We start from the raw sequence: 25,289 nt of genomic DNA, 5'->3' as shown, positions 1-25,289 counted from the left end.
ACTGCAGACAGTCTACTGGATAGTCCATAAAGTTACATGAGCAAACTGATGCAACGGTTACACGAAAAATACATGTCACATCTAAAATCATATGTAAGGCTGCAGATTTGCCCAACAATGTGAAAATGGTTTGTCATAAGAAACTTTAAACAAACAAGCTGGACTAATTACAACGGCTTCAGATGTTTGTTGTGGCTCAGGACCTATACGGCTATACCATTCCATCTCCAGTCATATCGGAGCAAATTAGAAGCATATGCCTGACAGCTACGAAAATCTAGCAGTGCAACTGCTGAAGCCAAGGAAAAATGTTTCCAGGAAAGTATGAAATATGATGAACATTTACAGCAAAGTATCATTCCTCTCACAATTCACATCATCACAGGGTCATGTATGAACTGTATATTCCAGCAAGGGTGCAACACACCAGAGCCCAAGTTCCACATGCAGTTGCCTCTGCAAATAAAAGCACCGTACCTTAATTTCAAAAGAAAAGGAGCTGCAAGTGAGAAACAAGCAGGTTGTTGGAGACGGAATACAAGTACATACAAGCTCACTGGAAGCTGAAGTCACTGTGAAATGAGAAATGATAACAGTTAAAAGCTCATTGCCATGATAATTGCTTGTATGAAGAACGTTCTGCATCCCAACTGCCTTCTGGTTCCTTCCTCTTTATTCCAACACTTGGCATTTGGTACATTCTTGTATGCTCTTCCCCAAAGGCATGTGGTGGCGTGATTAAATTTTGTCTAACTGGTAAAGATACTCGTTCGTCCTTTATTTCTGCATCTACACTTCCAGGGCCAGAATTAAGATCAAGGCCCTGCCTTCCCCATTTCCGATTACTGTCGTGTCCAACAGTGCTGCTTCCTTCAGGAAGGTTTATTGCATATTGCCTAGTATGTTGAGCAGGTAATGCACCTGCTGGCCCTAACAGTGTTGGAGCAATGCTAGGAAAATATGGAACTCCTGCAGGTGCTGAATTGGCATAAGATGTCGAGCCAATTGAAAACCCCGGTGCTTGAAGGTGCACACCAGGAGTAAAAGGGAATCCTGCATATTGATACGCAGGAGGATTAAAAACCATGGTTGGTGAAGTAGAAATAACTGGAGCACGGCAGGGATCACTTCCACGCTGGACACCATCTGCCAAGGATGTAATGATCCTCTGGGTTCCACATCCAGCAGCTGTCTCAACTGGGTGAGGCTGTTCTCCTCTAGATGGTAAAAATGGCTGTGCAGCTACAGGAGCATAAGGGTGTGCAGAAGCAAACCATGGAGAGATATTACTCATCTCGGCACTGTTCATTCTACCACCAGCAACTTGAGGTATGAATGGTATACTGCTGGTATTTTTAGATGATAGACTCCTTGCTGCATGTTCCGTGCCAGTTTCATCTAGAGTTGGTCCATTATTGAGATCAAAATCCCTTGAGCCATTTGTATCAGCACTAGAGAAAATTGCAGGTAACGGTCTTGACGATAACAATGGGACTTCGACCCTGTGGGGAGTGTTCGACACAAAATGGTTCTCTGCAACTTCATCAGCTCTGTTCAAATCAAGTTCAATACCAACACTTCGTACAGGACCATTGCTTCTTCTAGTGTTGCCAGATTCCGAACCAGTTGTCTGAACAGAACTCTGAGAGATATCTTCCTCAAGAAATTGCTCATCTGCTACATTTAAGTCAATGTCAAGTGCTGGGCGGTGTTTATCTGCAGCATCAGAAACTGGAATGCCAGGTGCGCTGAGAGTCATCTCAAAAATTTTCCTTGGTTCTGCAGGACGAAATGCACTTGTGGCTGCTGAACCTTTCCAGCCAGTCTCAGGCTGAAATCTTAGTAGGTTCTCAGGAGGAACAAAGGGACCTTTAGCTGTAGCAGCTACTTTTATCGGAGCAGGTAGCCCACTTGACATAGGTGATATAAATGGAGAAAGACAAGGTAAATTAATTGCAGAAGAACACACAGCAGGAGAGGTTTCTGCCTCAGACTGATGCACGTCGTCTCCAGGTATTCCTTCATTCAAGTCAAAATCAAGCTTGGCTGTAGCACTTGGCCTGATCTTGGCAGCAAAAGAAGAACCATCATCTGATGAGACAAGGTCCTCGTTCCCACTTGCATCATCACTCGACTTCTTTGAGCTGCGCCTTGCACTACGTTCAGTATCCTGTGAGACAGTAGTTCCAGGTCTTGCATGACTACTTGATTCACTGGAATTGTCTTTTAATTCTTTAGAACTAATCCCATTTTCTGGACCAAATGGGACACCTGCTGGTACAGCTAGTTTTGTAGCATCAGCTGAAGTGGAAGAAGGTTGTTCCTTCTTTTCATCCTCTCTCAGCACTGCGTTACCAACCAGCAAACCATCAGCCTTATTCACCTCCACGGTCGAAGATGAAAATGAAGGCTCCACATCCAATTTAACAGCAGCACTGTCACCAGATCGGTCAATGGCTTCTGAATTATCTGGTAGACACTGGCGATTCTTCTGATCTGTTGACTTTAACAAACCATGAGATTGTTTATCTCCACCACGTAATTCACTTGTAGTAGATGGATATATATTCAATTTTGCGTCAATCTTGATATCAACTGGCTGTTTTGTGACCGACTTGTCACCATCACCACCTTTATCTGTAGTCCTTACTTCATGATTTTCAGTCTTAGCAGGAGATTCAACAGCCTTAACATCTATTCCAGGTGGAGAGGGTTGCCCAGAAGATGTGACCTTATTGTCCTTTGCATCCCCTAGGTGTTGTTCCTCCTTTGCGACCAAACCTGCACCAATTTTCTCACCCTTATCAGAGATGATTTTCTCAGCATCATTTGTTGGCCCTGCATGCCGTGACAAGCCCATATCACATTGTACTTTTAGCTTCCCAATGTTATCTCCTTCACAGCCCTCTTCATTTGCTGGTGAATTTCTAGGTGAAGCAGATGAAGAAATCAACTCAGATTTAGATATTTCTCCAGCAACACTGGCAAGAAGATTCATTGCTGTATCATCTCCAGCTTGCAAGGAATGACTAGCTTCAGAGTACTTGATTTCAATCAAAGCATTCATAGGGTTGAACGAATTTCTCCCCCCATTTTCACTTGAGCAAGCCGCCTTTTCATTAGCATCTGAGCAAACAACTCGGGAAGCACATGCATCTTTGCCAGCTTCTTCAGTTGTCCTACTGCGATCATCGGTCAGCATAGCATAAGGTGATTTATCACCTTCCTCAGAAACTGAAGCTCCTTTAACATCATTGCTATGCCAAGATTCAGCATTTGTATCATTGCCTAAATGAGGATTTGAATTCTCAGTTTTCATTTTTACTCTGCGATCACTCTGTTCATGCTTATCTGCAAGCACAGGAGACGAAGCTCTACTCCCAGTAAATGATGGATCCTCAAAAGAACCCCCACTTGCACTCCTAGCAGGGCTACGGACAGGATTTGGAAACCGGACAATTAATCTATGCCCATTACCCTGATCTGATGGTGTGTCAGTTCCTTTCTCGCATGCTGTGACAGATTGTGATGCTTTTTCCGGTAACAGAGAGCGGTCAAGTGAGGTAGACCTTGCCACAGTAGCTTCCTTTTGGCCTCCTGAACCAAGAATCCCATTGTTTGTTCTTCGATGGACACGTGAGGAACTACCAGATGTTCTACCAGCAATGCCAGAAGCTGCAGTTGAACTACGGGCATCCTCCTTTGAAGAACCAATTGTTTTCGCATGTTCACTAGAGCATGACTGGCTGTTGTTCAGAGACTGACTTGAACTACAGCTTTTCTCCTCTTTCACCGTAGGCAACTCAGGGCTACAAGTCCCACCAGATGATTTGCAGGGTTGCTCCTTCAAGTTGGTTACAGCATTTCCTGGTTGAATATGCTGTAGTTTTGAAGAACCAGATATCAAGGGACTCGACTTCACAGTAGTATCAGACGCTCCAGGTTTGACGGTCAAGGCCTTCGATGAAGAAAGCTGAGACACTGGGCTTTTCAGATTAGGCTCACTTGAGCCACTTCGTCTGTTTCCAGCACTAGAAATTTCTGCAAACCCAGGTTTCCCTGGCCAGGATACAGCTTGGCCAGATACAACTGGTTTCGCATCATTTGACTTCATTTCAGCATCAACACGCTTCTTCCAATTTTCAACAAGACACTTTGCCTTCTTCTGTATCTCTGGATTTTTATGGCTTCGCAGATGGTTAACAGATTTCCCTATACTGCAACTTTGTAAGGCATTGAGATTAATAGGTAATTTCGCCAATGCACGAAGCAGCGCTAGGAGAAGTTCTTCCATAGGCTTATCAGTTTCTTTAGGACTACCACCTTCACCAGACTTCCCTTTGTGAGCCTCTTGAAGCCAATCATCAAATACAGGAAGGCCCCTTAGTTGCACAAATCTGCCAAGGCAATCAGGGTTTTCTGTAGCTGTTATAACATCTGCAAGCATTACTCGACCAGCAAAATCTAACTTCCGTTCAGTTCGATCAAGTTGCATGAGATGAACTAGCTTCTCCACAGCTTCAGCATGAGGAAGTCCACCTTTTTCTGTAATCTTTGCAATTTCAGACTTCATATTGTCTCCTTTCAGGTTTCCAGGCTCAGTGTCATCAGTCTTAAGGGTGCGATCACGGTCTCTCTTAATTTGATCAATTCCGTGTTCACCTCTTTCCCTCTTCTTTCCTTTAGATGAACCGCAATTTTGGGCCCCATCTGAACCAGCCTTTAATTGCTGGGAAGCTGATGGGCCAGTTAGCCGCTTCGGTGAGCGCCCACCTTGCTGCACTGCAGTATGCATTTCTTGCCTTGTTCTGTGCAGTAGCCGATTTACCTCTTCCTGTCGTTCCTGGGCATAAGTTGAACACATGAAGCAGCAAATACAAATAGGCACAAAAAAGAAGTAAAATATAGAACTTACATTTATATAATCACGATCAGTAAGCCACCATAAACACTTGTTGTCAATATCATAAACGCGCCAACATACGAATGAAGAAGTTCCAGCTGGCAGCTCTGCACCTTTTCGCAAAAAGGCAACTTTACAAGGATGGAGAAGTGAGACAGCCGATGTCTCGTCCTGGTGAAAAGAATAGAAGATCTCGTTTGGAGCAGCGTCGAGTTGTAAGCCCTTGTTGAGCTTAATGTCGGCAGGTCTGTAAAGCCAACTTACACGCAACTTGGGATAACCTTCTTCCTGTTTCTCAATCCAGCGTATCAATCCAATGAAAGGGGGTACATCGACAGCCCGAAAAAGAGCGCAATCACCCACTCTGAACTCACGTCCGTCCTGAAAAATCAATAAATGATTTATTACCTCTTGTAAAGAAAATAGCCTTCGCACGGCACACGATAGTTTAGTACTTCACAAGCATGGAGCAAAGCAGGTCTCTATGACTGAGGGATCAGTTGTTATGTTATGCAAGAAGTTAGTATCTTACAAGCAAAAAGTTGCGTACAAAAAAAAATAGCAACCATGTGTTTCGGAAACACTATACAATTCAGTTTTATAACATGATTGTGAACCCAAGGAACGATAAGTATGTTAAACATGTAACAAGGCGTTGGTTCCACTAGAACATGTGTTTTTAACCATGCCAATGACCTTGGTCGACTGCAAGGTATAGAGCATGCTTATTAACCAATAACCTTGTGTAGTTGTCACTGAATACTTTAAAAATGGCCCACAACATTACCATGGTGTAGACAATTTTCCCATAAAGCAAGGTATGATAACGTATATGATGCTTCAGATGAAGATAATCATCATGAATTACATTGTTTCCTCATATAGCCATGCAAGGCTAAGCTTTACAGTGTATTGGTTTTTCCAAGCATTTGTCTACAATAACATACACCATATATAGACCCCAAAAACACATTCTCTTCCCATAAAAACAAAATATCAATTTCTTCTTCTGCAATATCATTGTAATTTGGAATAGAAATCAAATATAATTACTACCATGTTGGGAATTGCTTACTATGCTTTACATTAGGAAAATTAAGAAGTGTGCACACAGTAGGTGAATTGCATTGTTATCATGACGTCCAGATGGGCAAGACACACCATTCACTGCATGTGCAGACCAACATAACCACTACATCCTCGCCATACTTATGTACTACCATTGACCAGTAACACCTTTGAATACATATTCATGGATGTATTTGCCTGGAAAAATTGTAGAATGCCTAAAACAGCATGGTGTTACTCCTCTAAACGATAGACAATTGATATGTTCCAAAATAGTAAGAGCAATCTAGGTCACTTGTTCACAACTTTGTGCACACCTGATACATATGGAACGCACATTGGTAAAACAAAGATGCCCACATGTTCCAATCCAATCATGAAAAGGAACCCTATTTTATAGGGCAGATTAACGTTAGCATGTTAGCATCCAAGTTAACTCGAACCACCCAATACAACTCTCACGTTTACTTAAACTTTCGTCGTGACATGTACTAGACTAAAATCTTGAATGTCCCAAGCAGGCAGGCAATCTAATTACTCTGCATAGATGAAATTTTCCAGATAGAAACTAATAAAGAACGAATCGACAACACCAACAAATTACAAAGTGTTTCCACAAAGTAGGCACCTTTACAAAGGAGTCGGGTGACACGGGCCTTGGAGAATCGACCCAGTCCTGGTTATGAGCCGCCGCTGGAGGAGTCGTGGGTGCCGGCAGACAAGGAGTCGTCAGGGGTGGAGGAACAGGTAAGCGGGGAGGAGGAGAAGCTGGTCCCTGTGCCGGTGGTGTAGCTGCCTCTACACGAGTTGCTGGCCACATGCCCCGAACGAGAAGCCGCCTGTTGCCGCACCCCTCACCACCGCCTTGGCGTCGCCCATGCATAGCCCCGCATCTTCCCCGCCAACAATCCCGCCTCGCCGACTCCCGGCGCCCCGCTGCACCATCACCAGATCGCCGCCACAGGCGACTTCGCAGCCGCCGGCCGTAACCCTAGCTCCGAAACCCTAGATCCACGGGGCCTTCCTCCATGACCAAGCGCACCGCCCGAATTCGCCTCAATCCCAATCAAACCCCAGACGAAACAACCTCCCTCCTCCCGGAGGAGGATGAAACAGCGACCCGGAGTCCCCCACGAATTCGGCCGAATCGACCCCCAATTACGGCAGGATTCGGTCGGGAAATTGGGGGATTCGGCAGCCGCGCACACGGGCGAGCTCGGCGACGGCTCTGGTGGCGATCCGCCGCGGGGGGGAGAGAGAATTCGGCGATTCGGGATGGGAGGGGAGAGAGAGAGAGAGAGGAGGGGAGAGGCGGAGGGGATGGGAGGAGAGAGAGAGAGATCGCGGCAGAGACGGCGCGCGAGCGAGCAAGCGATGTCGAGAGAGAGAGAGAGGAGGGGATGCGGTGCGGTCGTGGTTGGAGAGGAAAGCAGGGGGCATTTCCGGGGATCGGCTCGGCTCGCGCATGGAAGGCGTGGGTGTGGTGCGGTGCGGGTGGGCGAGGTCGGTTGCTTGGTGCTGTCACTGCGGGTGGGGTCGGTGCCGGTTTACTGTGCGGGGGTTGTGTTTGTGTGCTCGTTTCCTCGGGCGCTGACATCGACGTGGTAGATTGCTGGTACCATAACAGTACTACTACAGTCGTATGGCTTATTTGGATTTAAGCTGTATTCTTTTCATATTAAAAATTCGGTAACATAGATAGTGTTACATGTAGTACACGTTTAAATTTGTTATTAAATTCAGTCTAGTTTAAATTCAATATTACCAAATTTAGCACTGCTAATATTTTAATAGGATAAATTTGGTTCTAACTCCTAAGCGAACAAAACAAACATGTTTAGTTCCCAAAACAAAAATTTTCGTGTTGTCGCATCGAATGTTTGGACATATGTATGGAGTATTAAATGTAGGTAAAAAAATCAATTGCACATATTGCGTGTAAATTGCGAGACGAATCTTTTAAGCCTAATTGCGCCATGATTTGACAATGTGGTGTTACAGTAAACATTTGCTAATGACAAGTTAATTGGGCTTAATAAATTCGTCTCGCGGTTTACTAGCGGAATCTATAATTTATTTTGTTATTAGACTATGTTTAATACTTTAAATATGTGTCCGTATATCCGATATGATAAAAAAAAAATTCCCCATCTAAACATGGCCTAAATGAATTTTCTTTTGATAGTACGACATCGGTACATGGCTCCAAAGAGGACAGTACATTGATAGTACATGCTGCTTTTTCAAGCACACCATGGTCATTTATTATAATCGTGGCATCATATGTACATGTATATACAATTGTCAAAACAAATGGCGGGTGCTCAAGTGGAGATCGTGAGGTTGTGTGGTGTTGTTCGGATCGATGAAAGTATCATTCGGAATGATGCACCAAACTAGTAGTACAGTTGAGAAGCAGTGGTGGATCTAAAAAAGAAATAGTAGTGAGCTCTGAACAAATTAGATAGAGTTACAGTCCCTTCCCATCTACATATGGTAAAAAAAATTTAGCAGAGTCTTCGTGGAGCTCTTATAGTCTTCACACCAGTATAGGGGCTCGAGACTCCGCTGCCCCCATGCTGTATCCGCCCCTGGTTGAGGTTGCAAAGGCTTTGTTTCATTTTGTAGATCATGTTGATCTCAAGTATTACAATGCTCTTTTGGTAGTCATTAACACTATGTTGTCCTCGTCGAGGAGTTTCCGTTGATATTCATCCGGCTGAGGTCTGTTTCAAAATATAATAACTTTTAGTAATGAATTTAGATAAATATACATGTGTATCTTAATCATAGCTATAAAGATGGTGCTACTCCTTATGGTCATGTGGGAATGGGATCAAATGGAGAGCACTGAGACAGTTCCGACGTAACTGAAGTCACAGGCCTACCAAGGATATATCACGAGCTGACAATATGACAAGCAGAGCCCTGCGGAGGTGCGGTGGCCGAGGTTCGTTGTTACCGCCGCCGTTCGTACGGAGCAGAGTTTGGCCCACTATTTCCAGCGTCGAGTTGAAATTTCCGGCCCGCGAGTGGTAGTTGGAGTCACGTAGCCCATCCGGCCGTGCCCCACGCCAAATCGCCCTATGATCACGGGCCACCCCCGTTTTCTTGGCCCACCAGCTGCATGTTGTCAAGGCCTGAAAGTCTACAAACTACTAGAACAAACCATCGATGTCACGAGCCACCGCAAAGGCTCATGGTATCACGGTGCATTTACCACTTTAACCAGCTGGGAACTGGGAAGTAGTAGTACTGTTCCCCGCATTGCGAGAGAAGCGGCAGGAGGAAAATCATGTTGTCACTCACGCTCGCCGTGGGGAGCAGATGGGGCCCTGATCCTAGGACAGCAACCTCCTCCCTCCTTTTCAGAGTGCGCGCATACTTTCTCCTCCTTTCCGCTCTCTCTTTCTTTTATCACACAGAGAGAGACCAAAGGGGACCAAACATTATTCCCCCACTAGGGGGTAGATCTCCCGTCCCTCCCTTCCCTCGGCCATCTGGTGGGGTCACCCGTAGTAGATCTCGCTTTTCTGCATGGTTGTGGGGCGCGGAATCGGATGGGAGCGAAACGATTTCAGTGGGTGTGGGTGCCCGCGCGTACTTATCCCTCCGTTTCACAATATAAGTTATTTTAGCATTTTCCACATTCATATTAAGGACTATCTATACAACATTCGATTAAAAATTAACCTAAAAATCTATCAAATGTAACTGTAACATAATTACAATGTAATTTTCATAATTACACTATATTTATACTATAATTACATATGTAAACTCGTATGTAATTATAGTATAAGTAAGATGTAAGTTCAATCTAGATCATAAAAATAAAAATATAGTAGCCCAATGAGTCAGTCACGCCTTCATCCCATGAGGTCACATGATCTATCTCTAAATATGGTTTTGTTTTTCTTCCTAAAAGCACGTATCTTGATGTGTATTAAACTGTTAGTATGAATCTAGGACACATCCAACGGTTTAGAAAGTGAAAGATTTAGCCATAAAAAATCTGTCAATAAATATTTAGCAATTCTGTTTATATTAATGTTAATGAATCTAGATAAATATATATGTCTAGATTTATTAGTATCAATATAAATATGGGAAATGTTAGAAATGGCTTACATTGTGAAACGGAGGGAGTAGTGTACTGGTGTACTACTACTCCAATGCGGTGATCTTCTCTAGTGTGTTTCGGTTTCGGTGGCGAGCCACGCGCGTCTTCCGCCACCTGCTGCCTGCCTCGTCGCGTAAAGGTTCGGTCAAACATGTGACCGGGGAACACATTTGGCCATTTTCGTGCCTTGGTGGGTGAAATGATTCAGCTTTTGCTGTTGTGAGGTTGTGTTTAGTTCCACGTTAAAATTGAAGGTTTGTAAGGCTGTGTTTAGTTCCACGTTAAAATTGAAGGTTTAAAGAAATTAGAACGATGTGATGGAAAAGTTAAAATTTTATGTGTATAGAAAAGTTCAATGTGACGAAAAAATTAAAAGTTTGAAGAAAAAAGTTGCATGGTTGACCCCGGATTAGTATCACTACTATTCAACACATGAAGAACCTCAGAGTCTGCTCAGAATTTCCACTTGGTTATTCTTATTCAGTGACGTAGTGACCAGTTATTAAGCCATACGCACAAGTTATAAAAGTCAGTAGTCCGAAGTGAGATGTTTCCAGGGAACTTTTGGGACAGCTGGAGTATGAATTTCTTGAGTTTACGGTCACATCGCGAGTACATTAGCCACAGCCACGTAAAGCAAAGAGCTCTATCACGTTCACATGCATCTCAAGGCTCAAGCTGCGTTAATAATTCAAGTGGGAGGAGTTTTCCCCACCAACCATACCGTACCAACAAACAAACCCTCGCTTTCTAACTTTGACAAGGTAAAGCTTGGGGGGCCAACGCCTCTCTCTACCAAAAGACTCCACTTAATTATGCCCATGAGAAAAAAAAAGAAAGACATGGAGCACAATTTCCTCCCCTGAAAAGAAACGCAATTGTGCGCTTGTGCTATATTGGTAGGTTTCAAGCAAATCCTGTTAGTGAGAGAAAAGTACTGTCTGCACAGTACAAGTTCTCCTGTCTATTTTTTAAACAGGCTGAATTTATGCTAACAATTCGAAGTCAAACTTTTAGCTTTAAACTCTCATAACAGATTGCTAGAATTATTTATTGCAAGATCCGAGCCCGGTTTAGTTAGTGGGGGTCATGAATGTACAACTTCTTTATTATTATAAATCTTTTTTTCTAAATATTTAAAATAAATTATTCTACGTAGTGATATTAGAACATTTTTATTTTCGAAAATTTTCTTATAAGGTTAAAAAAATGTAATTCCACCAAGCAAGCTCGAGTCTCCTGTTTGAGTAAACAATGTCTCCATTAGCACAGTAACAACTGCTGACTTACGTTGCGTGGTCACTCTCAAGACTCGTCATCCGGGGGGAAAACAAGGCTGATCGCGTCCAAGTCTTTATAGCAAGACAGGCAGCTGAGGAAAGGGACACGGGCTGATGAAAGCGAGCGGCAGCCACTCGCGAGACACGACTGGACTAGCTACGTGCAACGTGCGGTGGGCGACGGCGACGCAGACTGCTGTTCCAAAGCAGCAGTAGCAGCAGCAAAAGCACAGTGCTCCACTGTTTTAATAAACCGGGAGGAGAGAGGGACAGGTGACTCGGCGAGAAGCGGAGGAGAGAGAGGCGAGGCGAGAGCGGCAGAATGGAGGGGTGGACGCAGCGTTGTCACGGCCCGGGGGGCCACCACCACCACAACTGATCGCGACTGTCCCCCTGTCGCCTTCGGCTTTCTCTCCTGTTGCTTTTCCGCGCGCCTCGTGCCGTGCCGTGCCGTGACGTCTCGTCCGTCCTGCGCTGCGCGGTGCGGTTGCCGCTGTTGCGTGATTAAAGGGGGCGTCCAGAGCTCGTCACATCACTCTCCTGTTGCCTTCGTGGCTTCGTGTCAGCTAGCGAGTGTGCCCCGCCTGCCCGGGGACCGCGACAGCGACCATCCGTGTCCTTTGGCTTGGCATTTCCCTTCCGTTTCGTGCTTCGTTTTCTCTTCCCCTTCGGCTCGTTCAATTGCTCATAGGAGTATAATCTTTCTTTGGCTTTCCTGATTTCCTCGCCAGGTTAGAGAAATTTGTACAGTAGTCAGCGGACTATTTTAGCCAGGTTACAGAAATTTGTACGGCAATCACGAATCAGCAGACTATTTGATCATTCTATGGTCGGAATGGAAGTAAACATTCCGTTGAGTTGATTTTTATTGGTAGTATTAATTAGTAGAGGAATCAGGTTAATTAAGCTTACCAAGAACTAAAAGACACGCCATACATAATCGAGCCAGCCAGCAAGGAGCTAGCCACAGCGAGATGTCAGGAAATATGGACAACAGCATTCAGTCATCAAACATCTACACAGTAGGAAGCGTCATGGACGAGGACGACCAACAACTTTGGAGGTAATCAGGTAGAGGAAGGCATGCAGCAAATAATATAACCACTGCATATTGAACTATTTCAAAAACAAAATATTTTTTTGACATGAAAAACAAAATAATTTGCCTCGCAGAAAGCGCCTAGAAACCATCAGCGAACCTCAATGACTGAAAAATAGCAACAGATCATTGCTTATCGGTCCACTAAATTTCTTAACCATTGCAAGGCACCGATGGATACACCAGAATGCGCTTTACAGGCATTCAGGAACTGCAGATCGAGTGTCATCCCCCAGGATAGTCCACTAGAGTTACATGGGCAAACAGATGTAACGTTTCCACATAAAATACATGTTACATCTAAATCATATGTAAGGCTGCAGATGTGCTCCAAAAAGAGAAAATTGGTCTGTCATAAGAAACTAAAAACAAACAAACTGAACCTAATTACAGCGGCTTCAGATGTTTCTTGAGGCCCAGGACCTATACCGTTTCCATCTCCAGTCATACCCTCCCAAGCAAATTAGAAGCATGCCTGAGTCCCTGACAGCTAAGAAAATCTAGCAAAGCAACTGCCAATGCCAAGGAAAATTGTTTCCAGGAAAGTATGAAATATGAACATTTACAGCAATTACATCAAAGCATCATTCCTCTCACATTCACATCATCACAAGGAAAGTATCCATGTATGAATTGTATATTCCAGCAAGGGTGCAGTACACGAACCCAAGTACCACATGCAGCTGCCTCTGCAAATGAAAACACAGCACCTTAATATCAAAAGAAAAAGAGCTGCAGGTGATAAACAAAGCAGGTCGTTTAAGGCGAGAAGCAAGCACATACAAGCTCATTGGATGCCGAAGTCGCTGAGAAATGATACCAGCAAAAGCTCATTGCCATGACAATTGTTTGTATGAAGATCGTTCGGCATCCCAACTGCCCTCTGGTTCCTTCCTCTTTATTCCAACAACTGGAGGCATTTGATACATTCTCGTATGCTCGTCCACAAAGGCATGTGGTGGCGCAATAAAATTTTGTCTAACTGGTAAAGTTACTCTATCGTCCTTCACTTCTACATCCACACTTCCAGGGCCAGAATTAAGATCAAGACCCTGTCTTCCCCATTTCCGATTATTGTCATGTCCAACAGTGCTGCTTCCTTCAGGGAGGTTTATTGCATATTGTCGAGTATGCTGAGCAGGTAATGCACCTGCTGGGCCAACAAGCGTCGGAGCAATTGTAGGGAAATAAGGAATTCCTCCAGGTGCAGAATTCGCATATGATGTAGACCCAATTGAAAACCCCGGTGCTTGAAGGTGGACACTAGGAGTAAAAGGGAATCCTGCATACTGATAAGCAGGAGGGTGAAACATCATAGTCGGTGAAGTTGAAATAACTGGAGTCCGGCTGGGATCACTTCCATGTTGGACACCATCTGCCATCGATGTGATGATCCTCTGGGTTCCACTTCCAGCTGCTGTCTCGACTGGGTGAGGCTGTTCTCCTCTAGAAGGTAAAAACGACTTTATAGCTACAGGAGCACAAGCATTGGCAGAAGCAAACCATGGTGATATGTTACTCATTTCAGCACTGTTCATTCTCATGCTAGCGACTTGAGGTAGGAATGGTATGCTACTGGTATTTTTAGATGACAGACTCCTTGGTGCATGTTCCGTACCAGCTTCATCAAGAGTTGGTCCATTATTAAGATCAAAATCCCTTGAGCTATTTGCATCGGAACTAGAGAAAACTCCAGGTAATGGTCTTGATAATAATGGGACTTCAACCCTGTGGTTAGTGTTAGACACAATTTGCCCATTCTCTGCAACTTCATCGGCCCTATTCAAGTCAAGCTCAAAGCCAACACTACGTACAGGACCATTGCTTCTTCTAGTGTTGCCAGATTCAGAACCAGTTGTCTGAACAGAACTCTGAGAGACGTCTTCCTCAAGAAATTGCTCATCTGCAACATTTAAGTCAATGTCAAGTGCTGGGCGGTTTTTCCCTGCAGCATCAGAAACCGGAATGCCAGGTGCACTGAGAGTCATCTCAAAAATTTTCCTTGGCTCCGCTGGGCGAAATGCGCTTGTGGCTGCTGAACCTTTCCAGCCAGTCTCAGACTTCAACCTTATTAGGTTCTCAGGAGGAACAAAGGGGCCTTTAGCTGGAGCAGCTATTGGAGCAGGCAGCCCACTTGAAATAGGTGATACAAACGGAGAAGGACGAGGTAAATGAATCGCTGAAGAACACACAGCAGGAGAGGTAGCTGGCTCAGACAGATGCCCCTCGTCTCCAGGTATTCCTTCATTCAAATCAAAGTCAAGCTTGGCAGTGGCATTTGACCTGGTCTTGGCAGAGAATGAAGAACCATCATCAGATGAGACAAGGTCGTCTTTCCCACCTGCATCATCGCTAGATTTCTTTGAGCTGCGTTGTGCACTATGTTCAGTTTCCTGTGAGACAGTGCCTCCAGGTCTTGTGTGACTGCTTGATTCACTGGAATTGTCTTTTGATTCTTTAGAACTAATCCCATTTTCTGGACCATGTTTGACTCCAGTTGCTACAGCAAGTTTTGTAACATCAGCTGGATGTTCCTTCTTTTCATCCTCTTTCAGCACCGTGTTACTACCAACCAGCAAACCATCAGCCTTATTCACCTCCACAGTCGATGATGAAAATGAAGGCTTCAATTTCAATTTATTTGCAGTACTGTCACCAGATTTATCAATGTGTTCTGAATAATCTGGTAGACCCAGAAGATGCTTTTGATCTGTTGGCTTTAACAAACCATGAGCTTGTTTGTCACCACCACATAATGGTTCCTCGGCAGGGAGCATTTTTCTATTTGAAACAGCCAGCTTACATTGATCACCTAATGTGGAGCCCACATCAGAACTGGTTGTACAACCATCTTCAACTTTACCTCGAACAGTAAATGCAGACCTATATTCACTCGTAGTAGATGATTTTATATTTGAGTTTGTATCAATCTTGATACCAATAGGTTGTTTGGCATTTGACTTTACACCATCATCACCACGTGAAGGTGGATGTGAACATTTATCGGTGTCCTCTACTTCACGATTTTCAGTCTTCGCTTTAGAATCTATTTCTGGTAGAGGGGACGATCCAGCAGATGTTGTGCCCTTGTCACCCTGTGACAACAAGTTGTTTACAGACAGCATATTAACATCCTCCCGGTGCAGCTCCTTTCCAACCAAACCTACACCACTTTTTTCACTCTTCTCAGAGATGACTTTCTCAACTTCATTTGATGGCCCTGCATGCTGTGGCAAGCTCACATCACATTCCACTTTTAGCTTCCCAATGTTGTCTCCTTCACAGCCCTGTTCATTTGCTGATGAATTTCTAGGCGAAGGAGATGAGGAAATCAACTCAGATTTAGATATTTCTCCAGCGACACTGGCAAGAAGATTCATTGCTGTATCATCCCCAGCTTGCAAGGAATGACTAGCTTCAGAGTACTTGATTTCAATCAAAGCATTCATAGGGTTGAACAATTTAGTCAGCCCAGTCTCACTTGAACAGATTCCCTTTTCATTTGCATATGATGAACAAGCAACTCGTGAAACAGGTACATCTCTGCCAGCTCCTTCAGTTGTCTTGCTGTCATCAGTCAACATAGCACGAGGTGATTTATCACCTTCCTCAGAAACTGAAGCTCCTTTAACATCATTGCTGTGCCAAGACTCAGCATTTGTATCATTGCCTAAATGAGGATTGGAATTTTCAGTCTTCATTTTCACTCTACGGTCACTTTGTTCATGTTTGTCTGCCACAGGAGATGAAGCTCTACTCCCAGTAAATGATGGGTCCTCAAAAGAACCGCCACTTGCGCTCCTAGCAGGGCTTCGACCAGGATTTGGGAACCGGACAATCAATCTATGGCTGTTACCCTGATCTGATTGTATGTCAGCTCCTTTCTCACATGCTGTGCCAGATTGTGACACTTTTTCCTGCACTGAAGAGTGATCAAGTGAAGACGATCTTGCCACGGCAGCTTCTTTCTGGATCCCTGAACCAAGAAGCCCATTGTTTGTTCTTCGATGCACACGAGAAGAACTACCAGAAGTTTTATAGGCAACACCAGAAGCTGCAGTTGAGCTTCGGGCATCCTCCTTCGAAGAACCGATTGTTTTTGCATGTTCACTAGAACATGACTGGCTGTTGTTCAGAGACTGGCTTGAACTGCTGCTTTTCTCCTCTTTCACTGCAGGCAGCTCAGAGCCACAAGTGCCACCAGTTGATTTGGAGGGTTGCTCCTTCAAGTTGGTTACAGCATTTCCTGGTTGCATATGTTGCAATTTTGAAGAACCAGATATCACTGGACTCGATTTCGCAGCAGCATCGGCGGCTACAGGTTTAGAAGTCAAGGCCTTCGATGAAGAAAGCTGAGACACTGGGCTTTTCAGACTAGACTCACTTGAGCCACTTCGTCTGTTTCCAGCACTAGAAATTTCTGGAAACCCAGGTTTGCCTGGCCAGGATACAGCCTGACCTGATACCACTGGTTTCACATCATTTGACTTCATTTCAGCATCAACGCGCTTCTTCCAATTTTCGACAAGACACTTTGCCTTCTTCTGTATCTCCGGATTTTTATGGCTTCGCAGATGATTAACAGACTTCCCAATACTGCAACTTTGTAAAGCAGTAAGGTTAATGGGCAATTTCGCCAGTGCACGAAGCAGGGCCAGGACAAGATCTTCCATAGGCTTATCAGTTTCTTTAGGACTACCAGCTTCACCAGACTTCCCTTTATGAGCTTCTTGAAGCCAATCATCAAACACAGGAAGGCCTCGCAGTTGCACAAACCTACCAAGGCAGTCAGGACTTTCTGTAGCTGCAATAATATCAGCTAGAATTACCCGGCCAGGCAAATCTATCTTTCGCTCAGTTCGATCAAGTTGCATGAGATGTACCAGCTTCTCTACAGCTTCAGCATGTGGAAGTCCACCTTTTTCTGTTATCTTTGTAATTTCAGACTTTAGATTCTCCACCTTAAAGTTGCCTGATTCGCCATCCTCAGCCTTTAGGGGACGCTCACGGTCTCGCTTAGCTGGATCAGTTCCTTGCTCACCCCTGTCCCTCTTCTTCCCTTTGGAAAGACCGCAGTTTTGGGCACCATCAGAACCAGACTTTTGCTGGGCAGACGACGGTCCATTGAGCCGCTTTGGTGAGCGCCCACCTGACTGAACTGCTGCATGCATTTCTAGCTTTGTTCTGTGTAGAAGCCGATTTACTTCTTCCTGCCGCTCCTGGTCATGAGTTGAACACCTTAGCACAGAAAACGATTCTAATAAAGGAAGGTAACTATAGAACTTACATTTATATAATCCTGGTCGGTAAGCCACCATAAACACTTGTTGTCAATATCATACACGCGCCGACACACAAATGAAGAAATTCCAGCTGGAAGCTCAACGCCTTTACGCAAAAAAGCAACTTTGCAAGGATGCAGCAGTGAGACAGCGGATGTCTCGTCCTGGTGGAAAGAATAGAAGATCTCGTTTGGTGCGGCGCACAGCTGTGTTCCCTTGTTAAGCTTGATGTCAGCTGGTCTATACAGCCAACTTACACGTAACTTGGGAAAGCCTTCCTCCTTTTTCTCAATCCAACGTATCAACCCAATGAAAGGGGGAACTTCAACAGCCTGAAAAAGAGCGCAGTCGCCAACACGGAATTCACGCCCGTCCTGGATATTCAATAAAAAAATTATCATGTGTACAAGGGACAAAACACAATTCATGTATCCACCAAAATAACATTGGGCATATGAAAACACTGAAAAATGCATGTTGGCATAGAAGAAATATAAGCATACTTGTATAAAGAAAGAAGAAAATGGTATCATGGTGTTGTTGAAACATACAATACACACTAAAAATCAAATTGCAACAGAAATAGCAATAGTTGCCATGCCATTGAATTTGTTCGATCTGAAAGTAAAGATCATGTAAAGTTGATGGTTTACATAATTCAATGCGAGCTGTCTACGCCAATACTTGCACCCAGGCTTAATTGTGATATTCCGGTTGTTTTTATCTTATTTCTAACTTTGAAAAGAATTATTATTATTATTATTATTATCTTGTTTTTATACAATACATTAATGAAACAAGTATTAGAAGATGTAGAGATAGATGGTAATAAACCGTAAGTTACATCATGGGCTGCACACGGATCCAAAAATAATGCCACATGCACCCCTTAGCCATATATTCTTTGGATATATCATGCCCAGTGATTATCCAAGAAATGCTACTCCTAAAAAATAGACAAATGAATTGTTCGAATGGCTTTTGAGATGCACACAAGCAAGAACACGCCTTCACACAAATCTTATGTAGGGGTGCCAAAAATTGTCAAATTGAACTGTCCAAAAGACTCAATCAAATAATACATGGAAAACCATGTTAAACTACTTTGATGATAGCACGACCCACCCAATACATCCATCAAATACATCCCATATTTACTCGGTGAAAATTTGCTGATATGCCACAGGTTACCATCAACGATATAAGTAACTACAAACATAAGTTTATCTAGGCTTAAAAACAAAGGCGATTTGGTCACAGCAACATGCTCAATTTCATATAAATCTCATCAAGCTTTGTAAAGATCAAAGCGAATCCCATCAGAGGAGGCACCTTTAAGAAGGAATCTGATGAAGCTGGACGGGGAGAATCAACACGCTCCTTCTTGTGCGCTGCTGCTGGGGGAGTCGTCGGCGCAGGTGGATACGAGGTCGTCAGGGGCGGAGGAACAGAGAAGCGGGGAGGAGGAGAAGCTTGTCCCTGTGCCGGTGGTGGAGCTGCTGCCTCTACGCGAGTTACTGGCCACATGTGCCGAACGAGACGCCGACTCTTGCCGCAACCCTCACCGCCGCCTTCGCGCCACCCATGCATAGCCTTGCATCATCCCCGCCGCCGATCCCTCCTCGCCGTCCCCCGGCGCCGCGCCGCACCATCACCAGATCGCGCCCGCCCCCCGCCGATGCAGCCGCCGCCTCTTAACCCTAGCTCCCGAGCAGCGGATCCGCGGGGCCTCCCTCCATACGCCTCGGATCGCCCGAATTCGCCTCGCCCGCGCCGGTATGGACGAAACGCCTCTCCCGCAACCGCAGATCGGAGCTCGAATTCGCCCGAATCGACTCCACCAGTTTGGTGGTTCGACTGCAAATTTGGGGATTCGGGGATTGGGTCAGAGGAGGAGACCCGGCGTGGGGTTTGGTCTCGATCTGTGGTGGGGTGGTGGAGAAATGGAGAAAAAAATCGCGATTCGGGAAGAGAGAGAGGCGGATTTGGGAGGAGAGAGATGGTTATATGGAGCACGGCAGAGAGAGACGACGGCGAGCGAGATTGGGATGAAGGGGAATGCGCGATGCGGGGGGCGTCCTCGGGAGAGGAAAGCGGGGGCATTTCCGTCATTTCGCCCGCGGCCCACCTCGCCCGCACGGGAGACGCTCTCTGTGCGGACCGCCGCTCCGTGGCCCCACCTGTCAGTCGCGGCGTGCGGCCGGCTCCCACCCGTACAGGTCACCGACAGGTGGGGTCCTGTTGACTTGCGGGTGGGCAAGTGGTGGTGTCTGTAGTGATTTCCTCGCACGCTGATGTGGATGCGGGTGGACGGATTTGACAAGTGGCTGGCTCGGTACGCGGTGCCCTCTCCGCTCCTCTCGCTCACGTGTCACTGACGTTGCGGGCCCAGGCGTAGGTGGGCCTCACTTGGTAGTGACGTGAGTGGGATGGAGTTAGGGTGAGCGGTCGCTGTGCTCGGGCTGCGACGCGTGATGCCGGGGGCGCGACACGCCGTGGACGGCGGGGTGGGGGAAGTTGGCAACGGCCACCGAGTTGCCACGGGTTGCTTTTCACTGGAAGGTGGGCCCGTGCTTTTCTCTCTCGGCCCACATGCGCCGCGGGGCTGTGAAGTGGACTTCTCTCACGTGCTGTTCTTTTTTATTTTTCTCTCTCTTTTTGGTTAGGGAGTGGGGCCCGTACTGAGATGGGCCTTGTGGGCTGCAAACTGGTTTCCCGTGTTTTGCGGTTAGCGGATCTGCAGATGGGTGTCAGCGGCGGAGACGGGCTTTTGCGGCAGAGTGTCTGGTCGCACACTGCCATACCGTCATGGGACATAACCATCTCCATCGCTTTATAAACTTCAGAACAATTTTTGATAATTTAAAGTAGGGTCCGCTTGTAGTAAATTCATTTTTTTTTGTTAAAAAGAACTTGATGGATCTGTTGTCCTTCGTTAGGGTATATCCTCTTCGTCCCTAAAAAACAACCTAAAATAGAATGCGACATTTTCTCTATTATACTAGGAACGCCACAATCACATTTTAGGTTAGTCTTTCTATAGGACGGAGGGAGTAGACTATTCTTAGGTTGTGTTATTAACTCAAGGTTTCCAACTTCCACTCCTACACATCCCGAACTACTAAACAATGTGTTTTTTCCAACTATATATATATAAGTTTTTATCTAGTACTTAATTAATCGTATGTTAATCCGTCACTCTATTTTACATATGAACGGGAGAAGTCCCCAACCCCTCCAAAAGAACAAAATCATAGAATGATTAAAGAAAACTACGTAAAATACCACCTCAAATGTAGAGATTTATTTTTTAGCTATAGTCGATTGGATATCTGCATAACTATTATTTATTCCCAATGATTTACAGGTTGTACGTAGACCATGTCTTACTCAAACCGAAAACAAAATATCTATAATCAACGTCCAAATATCTATAATCAACGTCCGATTATTATGTTGATCAAATCACATACACCACTCCCCGTAAAAAAACACACACACACCACTGCCAGCAACTGACATTGAACCAAAGCAAAGTATAGTATTGGAGAATAACTTAGTTGTAGTCACTCACTCGAATCTTGTCACAGGTATATTCATCGAAACTGATTCGACGGGAAATGCATCCACCAAGGAAGCCATACCACATGTAACCTCCAATGCGGCACATCCAGGAAGGCCACAACATTTAGAGTGTCTTTGTCGCTATTTCGACCATTTGAAACTAAGTTTTCACCCCGAAAGCCCACATACCACATGAAGGTACAGAAGAGGACGTCAGCATCGTATTTGGAAAGGTATGTGGCACCCATAGGAGTCACCTATCGATGCTCCTAGCGAGACATCGCCTGCCCCAGATCTCAACTTGAGCTTGACCTTCAACATTGTGCTGGCGATAGAGAGGAAGGGGGAGATACATGTGTGCCAACATCGCCTTATCCAACCATCTTTGATAGTTTGAAGAAGCCGATGGCAATGATGAGTAGGGTGACACCTTTAGTACCAGTGAGGCCAAGCGTCAACATGGTGAGGAGGCTCGTCAGAGGAAGCTCGCCGAAAGGAGGAGAAAGGGGGCCGCTGAAGGAAGGCTGCTAACCTAAGTTTTATTTTCTCTATTGGAGGAAACTTGCCGGAGAGAGAAGGAGGGGGCTCACTAGAGGTAGGCTATCACCGTCATGTTGCCGGAGGAAGGTCGCTGGCTCGCTTCTTGTTTTCTTACCATGTCACATTGTAAGTTCAAGTGCCTTAATTTGGTTTCGGTGATTAATGACAAATCTAATTATATGAGACTAACGTTTTTATGAGCCTTTCTTTGACTAGTCTCATTTGGATATGGAAGTAAAAATGATGAGAGGTATGTATTAAACTTCACATATTCTAACTTGGTCTCTCTTGTGGATCCAAAATATAGTGTGAGCTTCCTATTTGATCTTTATTGATTATGTGCATATGCGTTCCTTCATATCCATATGTATGCACATCTTGAGCGGGAGCTTATTCTATATTTTGTTTATTATAAGATTTCTATCTTGATTTGAAATCATTTTTCATCTCATCTCTCTATATTGTTTATATCGGGTTATTATCCATCACCAAAGAGAGAAAAGATTGAAAGATCTTGGATTAAACAATTTGTGTAATTGTTACTTTGGTGATAGATGATAAACCGATGTTTATGGGATTAACCTCTCTTTTGCATAAGTTGTCTACTAGGTTATTTCCCGATAATGAGATGTGGAAGACATGCATTCTTTTGTAATGGACCTTAATCATGACAAGGATGAAATGCATGGAGATAAAACGATATGTACCACTTTTTATCTCCTACTTTTTGATAGGTTCATATATATGATTTCCATGTTATTGATATATAAGTGTGAGACTAATGTTTACTCGAATGTTATCTTATTTAGTCTCATTTACATTGAGAACATGGAGATCATGAAGGTATATGTTTTATGTTGCTCTACATCATTACTACATATGCCTTCTCTATATGTATAGGATAAACCCCCATTGGTCATTTTCTAATTATGCATACACTTGCATCTCTTGTATATTTATTTGTATGCATATATTTAGGGGGAGCAAATCCTATACATTTATTGTGCATGTTCTAGATCCATGTTATTCACCTATTATTTATATCGGATCTTTGCACTTGAGATTGCATACGAGTATATGACACTTGTGATGTTAATGAATACTCAACAAACATATCCATATCTTTCATATGCAACCAGTTGGTCATCAAGTGAAGGATGACAACCGATTTGTTGAGACTAATGTTCTCCTCTGAGGTGTGAAAAGGAATAGGTCCCACTACGATGAGGCTAATGAATGACACCATGGGTTAGTGGTCACCAAGCCAAGGACATCGTCATGTTGGCAAGAATGAAGTCAAACTTGTGATGAGAATAAAGTCTTGACAAAGGATGGACAAGACCTCGGCATAAACATGGTTCAACCGGATGGTCACAAGTGTTGATCTCGGCTCAAGCTTGACCCCAAGATGGATAGAGCAAGGCAAAGGTATAATTTAGCTAAGAATATTTTCTTAGTCTTTTCCCGGTCTTGGTGTTTGGTGTAGTCCGGATTTGCTAGATAGGCGCCGTACTATCAAGAGGGGTCTATGAAGCGAGCTTGTGGATGATCTTGTGCCATATTAGTTCATATGCATGTAGGTGCATTTTGTGGGCTTGTCTAACCAAGTGTGATGAGTTTTCTCAAGTCCTAAACCAAGAGAGAAGTGGGCATGTCCAATAGGAGTGAGTGACATCTTGTGGGTATGTCCGGTGGATATCCTTTGGAGTGTGAGCCCTTTATCCTTGACTTAAATTGTGTTTCTTGGATGGATTTTTCATGGGTTGGATGGCCCTTTGAATAAGCTTTCCATAGAGTCTAAGAACGCCAAATTCCAAGACCCGAGTCAAGAGATATCGCTGTTTTACTAACGGTCGGTTGAGCGGAAAAGTGACCTGCGGTCTGACCGTGGGCCTTAGGCCGGTCTGACCGGGTTTGTTAGCCGGTCTGACCAGCGTGGTAAGGCCGGTCTGACCGGCCCCACTGGTCTGTTGCACTGGTCTGGTTTTTGGTGGCGATACAGAGCCGCCAGAGCCGCAACCGGTCAGACCGAGCAGACGGCGGTCTGACCGAGCCGTGGACGGTCTGACCGGCCACTACACTGCGGTCAGACCGGCTAGGTTGAGTGGGCTCAATGATTGCCCTGTAACGGCTAGTTTTCTAGCCATTACAAAGTAGTCCGGTCTGACCGGCCTCACAACGACGGTCTGACCGGCAGAGCACAAAGTTGAGGATTTCGGTTCCAACAGCTAGTTTTGGTGGTTGGGGGTATATATACCCACTCCCCAGCAGCAAGAGTAAGGTTTTGGCACTCCATTGCATTATCTTGAACCCTTGCAAGAGCTCTTACACCCTTGTGCACTTAGTTTATCTAGTGAGGTGTTAGAGAGTGAGTTAAGCCAATCCAAGTGCATTGCTTCATTGTTATAGCTACTGTGGCACTTGATCATCCTCGGCAAGCATCCTAGACTTGTTACTCTTGGAGGTTGCCACCTCCTAGACGGCTTGTGGAGGTGTTGCCCGGTGACCTCTCCGAGGAGATTGTGGAGGAGGCCCGGCACCGTTTGTGAGTGGTTTGGAGTTCACCACCTTCAGAGTGAAGGAAGAACTACCCCGAGTGATCGAGGCTTGGGTAGTCCTCTCCGTGGGCTAGCTCCCGCCTTGCCCACCCCTTGACGAAGGGGGCGTTCGGTGGCTTCGTGGTTGAGCGGTGGAGTTGGGCTCGCCTCAACGGGGATTAGGAAACTGGCGAGTTTCCGAACCTCGGTGAAAAATTCCTTGTCTCTTGTCTCATTTATTTGTTGCATTTACATTTGTGCTATTTACATTCATAGAGACATATTTGAGCTCATATCACTTAGGTTTGCAAAACTTAACTTAGTTGCTTAGTTAACCTTGCACCTCACCTTGCCTAGCAACTTAGGTTAGTTTTGTTTAAGTGCCATTAAGTTTTAAAACCGCCTATTCACCCCCCCTCTAGTCGGCCTCCTTGATCCTACACACATGAGTGGATATGTTGGGTTGCTTGTTGTCGTGACATGTGTCACATGCAGATGCATCAAAGAGAAAGAGGATAAGGTATATAGAGAGAGAAAGGGGAGGAGATGGCCGAAGGCGGTATATTTTCAAACTTATTGTTTGCTCTATATGGAAATAGCCATCGTAAAATTTACATTTTAAAGCTTAATTTTAGAGTTGATCCTAAAATATTTTCAGTATACTTTAGCCCGCATCGTTTGGTTTTTTCTCTAATAAGCCAAAACGGTTTATTAGGGAATAAAAATGATTTTATAGGTAAAACTTTTATATACGTGTTCTTGGTGATTTAAAAGTCAATGCTGAAAAAGAAACTATGTTGAAAATATCTCAAAATCAATCTCAAAATTAAGTTTGAAAATTTAAAATTTGGCTTTTTCTTTAACTTATTAGGACATCCGATGTGAGTCTTTTT

General features: G+C 44.6%; 2 protein-coding genes across 3 annotated transcripts; both read right to left on the bottom strand.

Moving 5' to 3' along the window:
• Positions 1–57: 57 nt before the first annotated feature.
• Positions 58–7,405, bottom strand: LOC127762937 (uncharacterized). 2 transcript variants are annotated; one of them, XR_008015615.1, is made up of 4 exons: positions 6,600–7,405; positions 4,916–5,284; positions 550–4,843; positions 58–456 (listed from the first exon to the last, which is right to left on the bottom strand). XR_008015615.1 is itself a non-coding variant. In XM_052287481.1 (3 exons), exons 1-3 carry the CDS (start codon positions 6,852–6,854, stop codon positions 605–607), a joined length of 4,863 nt encoding a protein of 1,620 aa, XP_052143441.1. In that variant the 5' UTR covers positions 6,855–7,405; the 3' UTR covers positions 58–604. The 2 variants fall into 2 exon arrangements, 1 of the variants encoding a protein (XP_052143441.1); XM_052287481.1 differs by having other exon boundaries at positions 58–4,843.
• A 5,201-nt stretch (positions 7,406–12,606) lies between these two features.
• Positions 12,607–19,819, bottom strand: LOC127764178 (uncharacterized). The gene is made up of 4 exons (XM_052289013.1): positions 19,088–19,819; positions 17,761–18,129; positions 13,257–17,692; positions 12,607–13,162 (listed from the first exon to the last, which is right to left on the bottom strand). The coding sequence occupies exons 1-3, from the start codon at positions 19,343–19,345 to the stop codon at positions 13,304–13,306; spliced, it is 5,016 nt and encodes a 1,671-aa protein (XP_052144973.1). The 5' UTR covers positions 19,346–19,819; the 3' UTR covers positions 12,607–13,162; positions 13,257–13,303.
• Between the last annotated feature and the right edge of the window lie 5,470 nt (positions 19,820–25,289).

This window comes from Oryza glaberrima, chromosome 2 (assembly GCF_000147395.1).
Source record: "Oryza glaberrima chromosome 2, OglaRS2, whole genome shotgun sequence".
Classification (NCBI taxonomy): Eukaryota; Viridiplantae; Streptophyta; class Magnoliopsida; order Poales; family Poaceae; genus Oryza; species Oryza glaberrima.
Note: the sequence above shows the minus strand (reverse complement) of the source record. Positions and strands in the feature narration are given on the sequence as shown.

Bases quoted from the DNA above. Each gene is read 5' to 3' on its own strand.
- LOC127764178 (XM_052289013.1), bottom strand. From the start codon at position 19,345: ATGCATGGGTGGCGCGAAGGCGGCGGTGAGGGTTGCGGCAAGAGTCGG. The intron at 18,130-19,087 runs GTGCCTCCTCTG...TTGAATATCCAG, and splicing joins CATCAGATTCCTTCTTAAAG to GACGGGCGTGAATTCCGTGT. The intron at 17,693-17,760 runs GTAAGTTCTATA...ACTCATGACCAG, and splicing joins CCGACCAGGATTATATAAAT to GAGCGGCAGGAAGAAGTAAA.
- LOC127762937 (XM_052287481.1), bottom strand. From the start codon at position 6,854: ATGCATGGGCGACGCCAAGGCGGTGGTGAGGGGTGCGGCAACAGGCGG. The intron at 5,285-6,599 runs GTGCCTACTTTG...TTGATTTTTCAG, and splicing joins CACCCGACTCCTTTGTAAAG to GACGGACGTGAGTTCAGAGT. The intron at 4,844-4,915 runs GTAAGTTCTATA...ACTTATGCCCAG, and splicing joins CTGATCGTGATTATATAAAT to GAACGACAGGAAGAGGTAAA.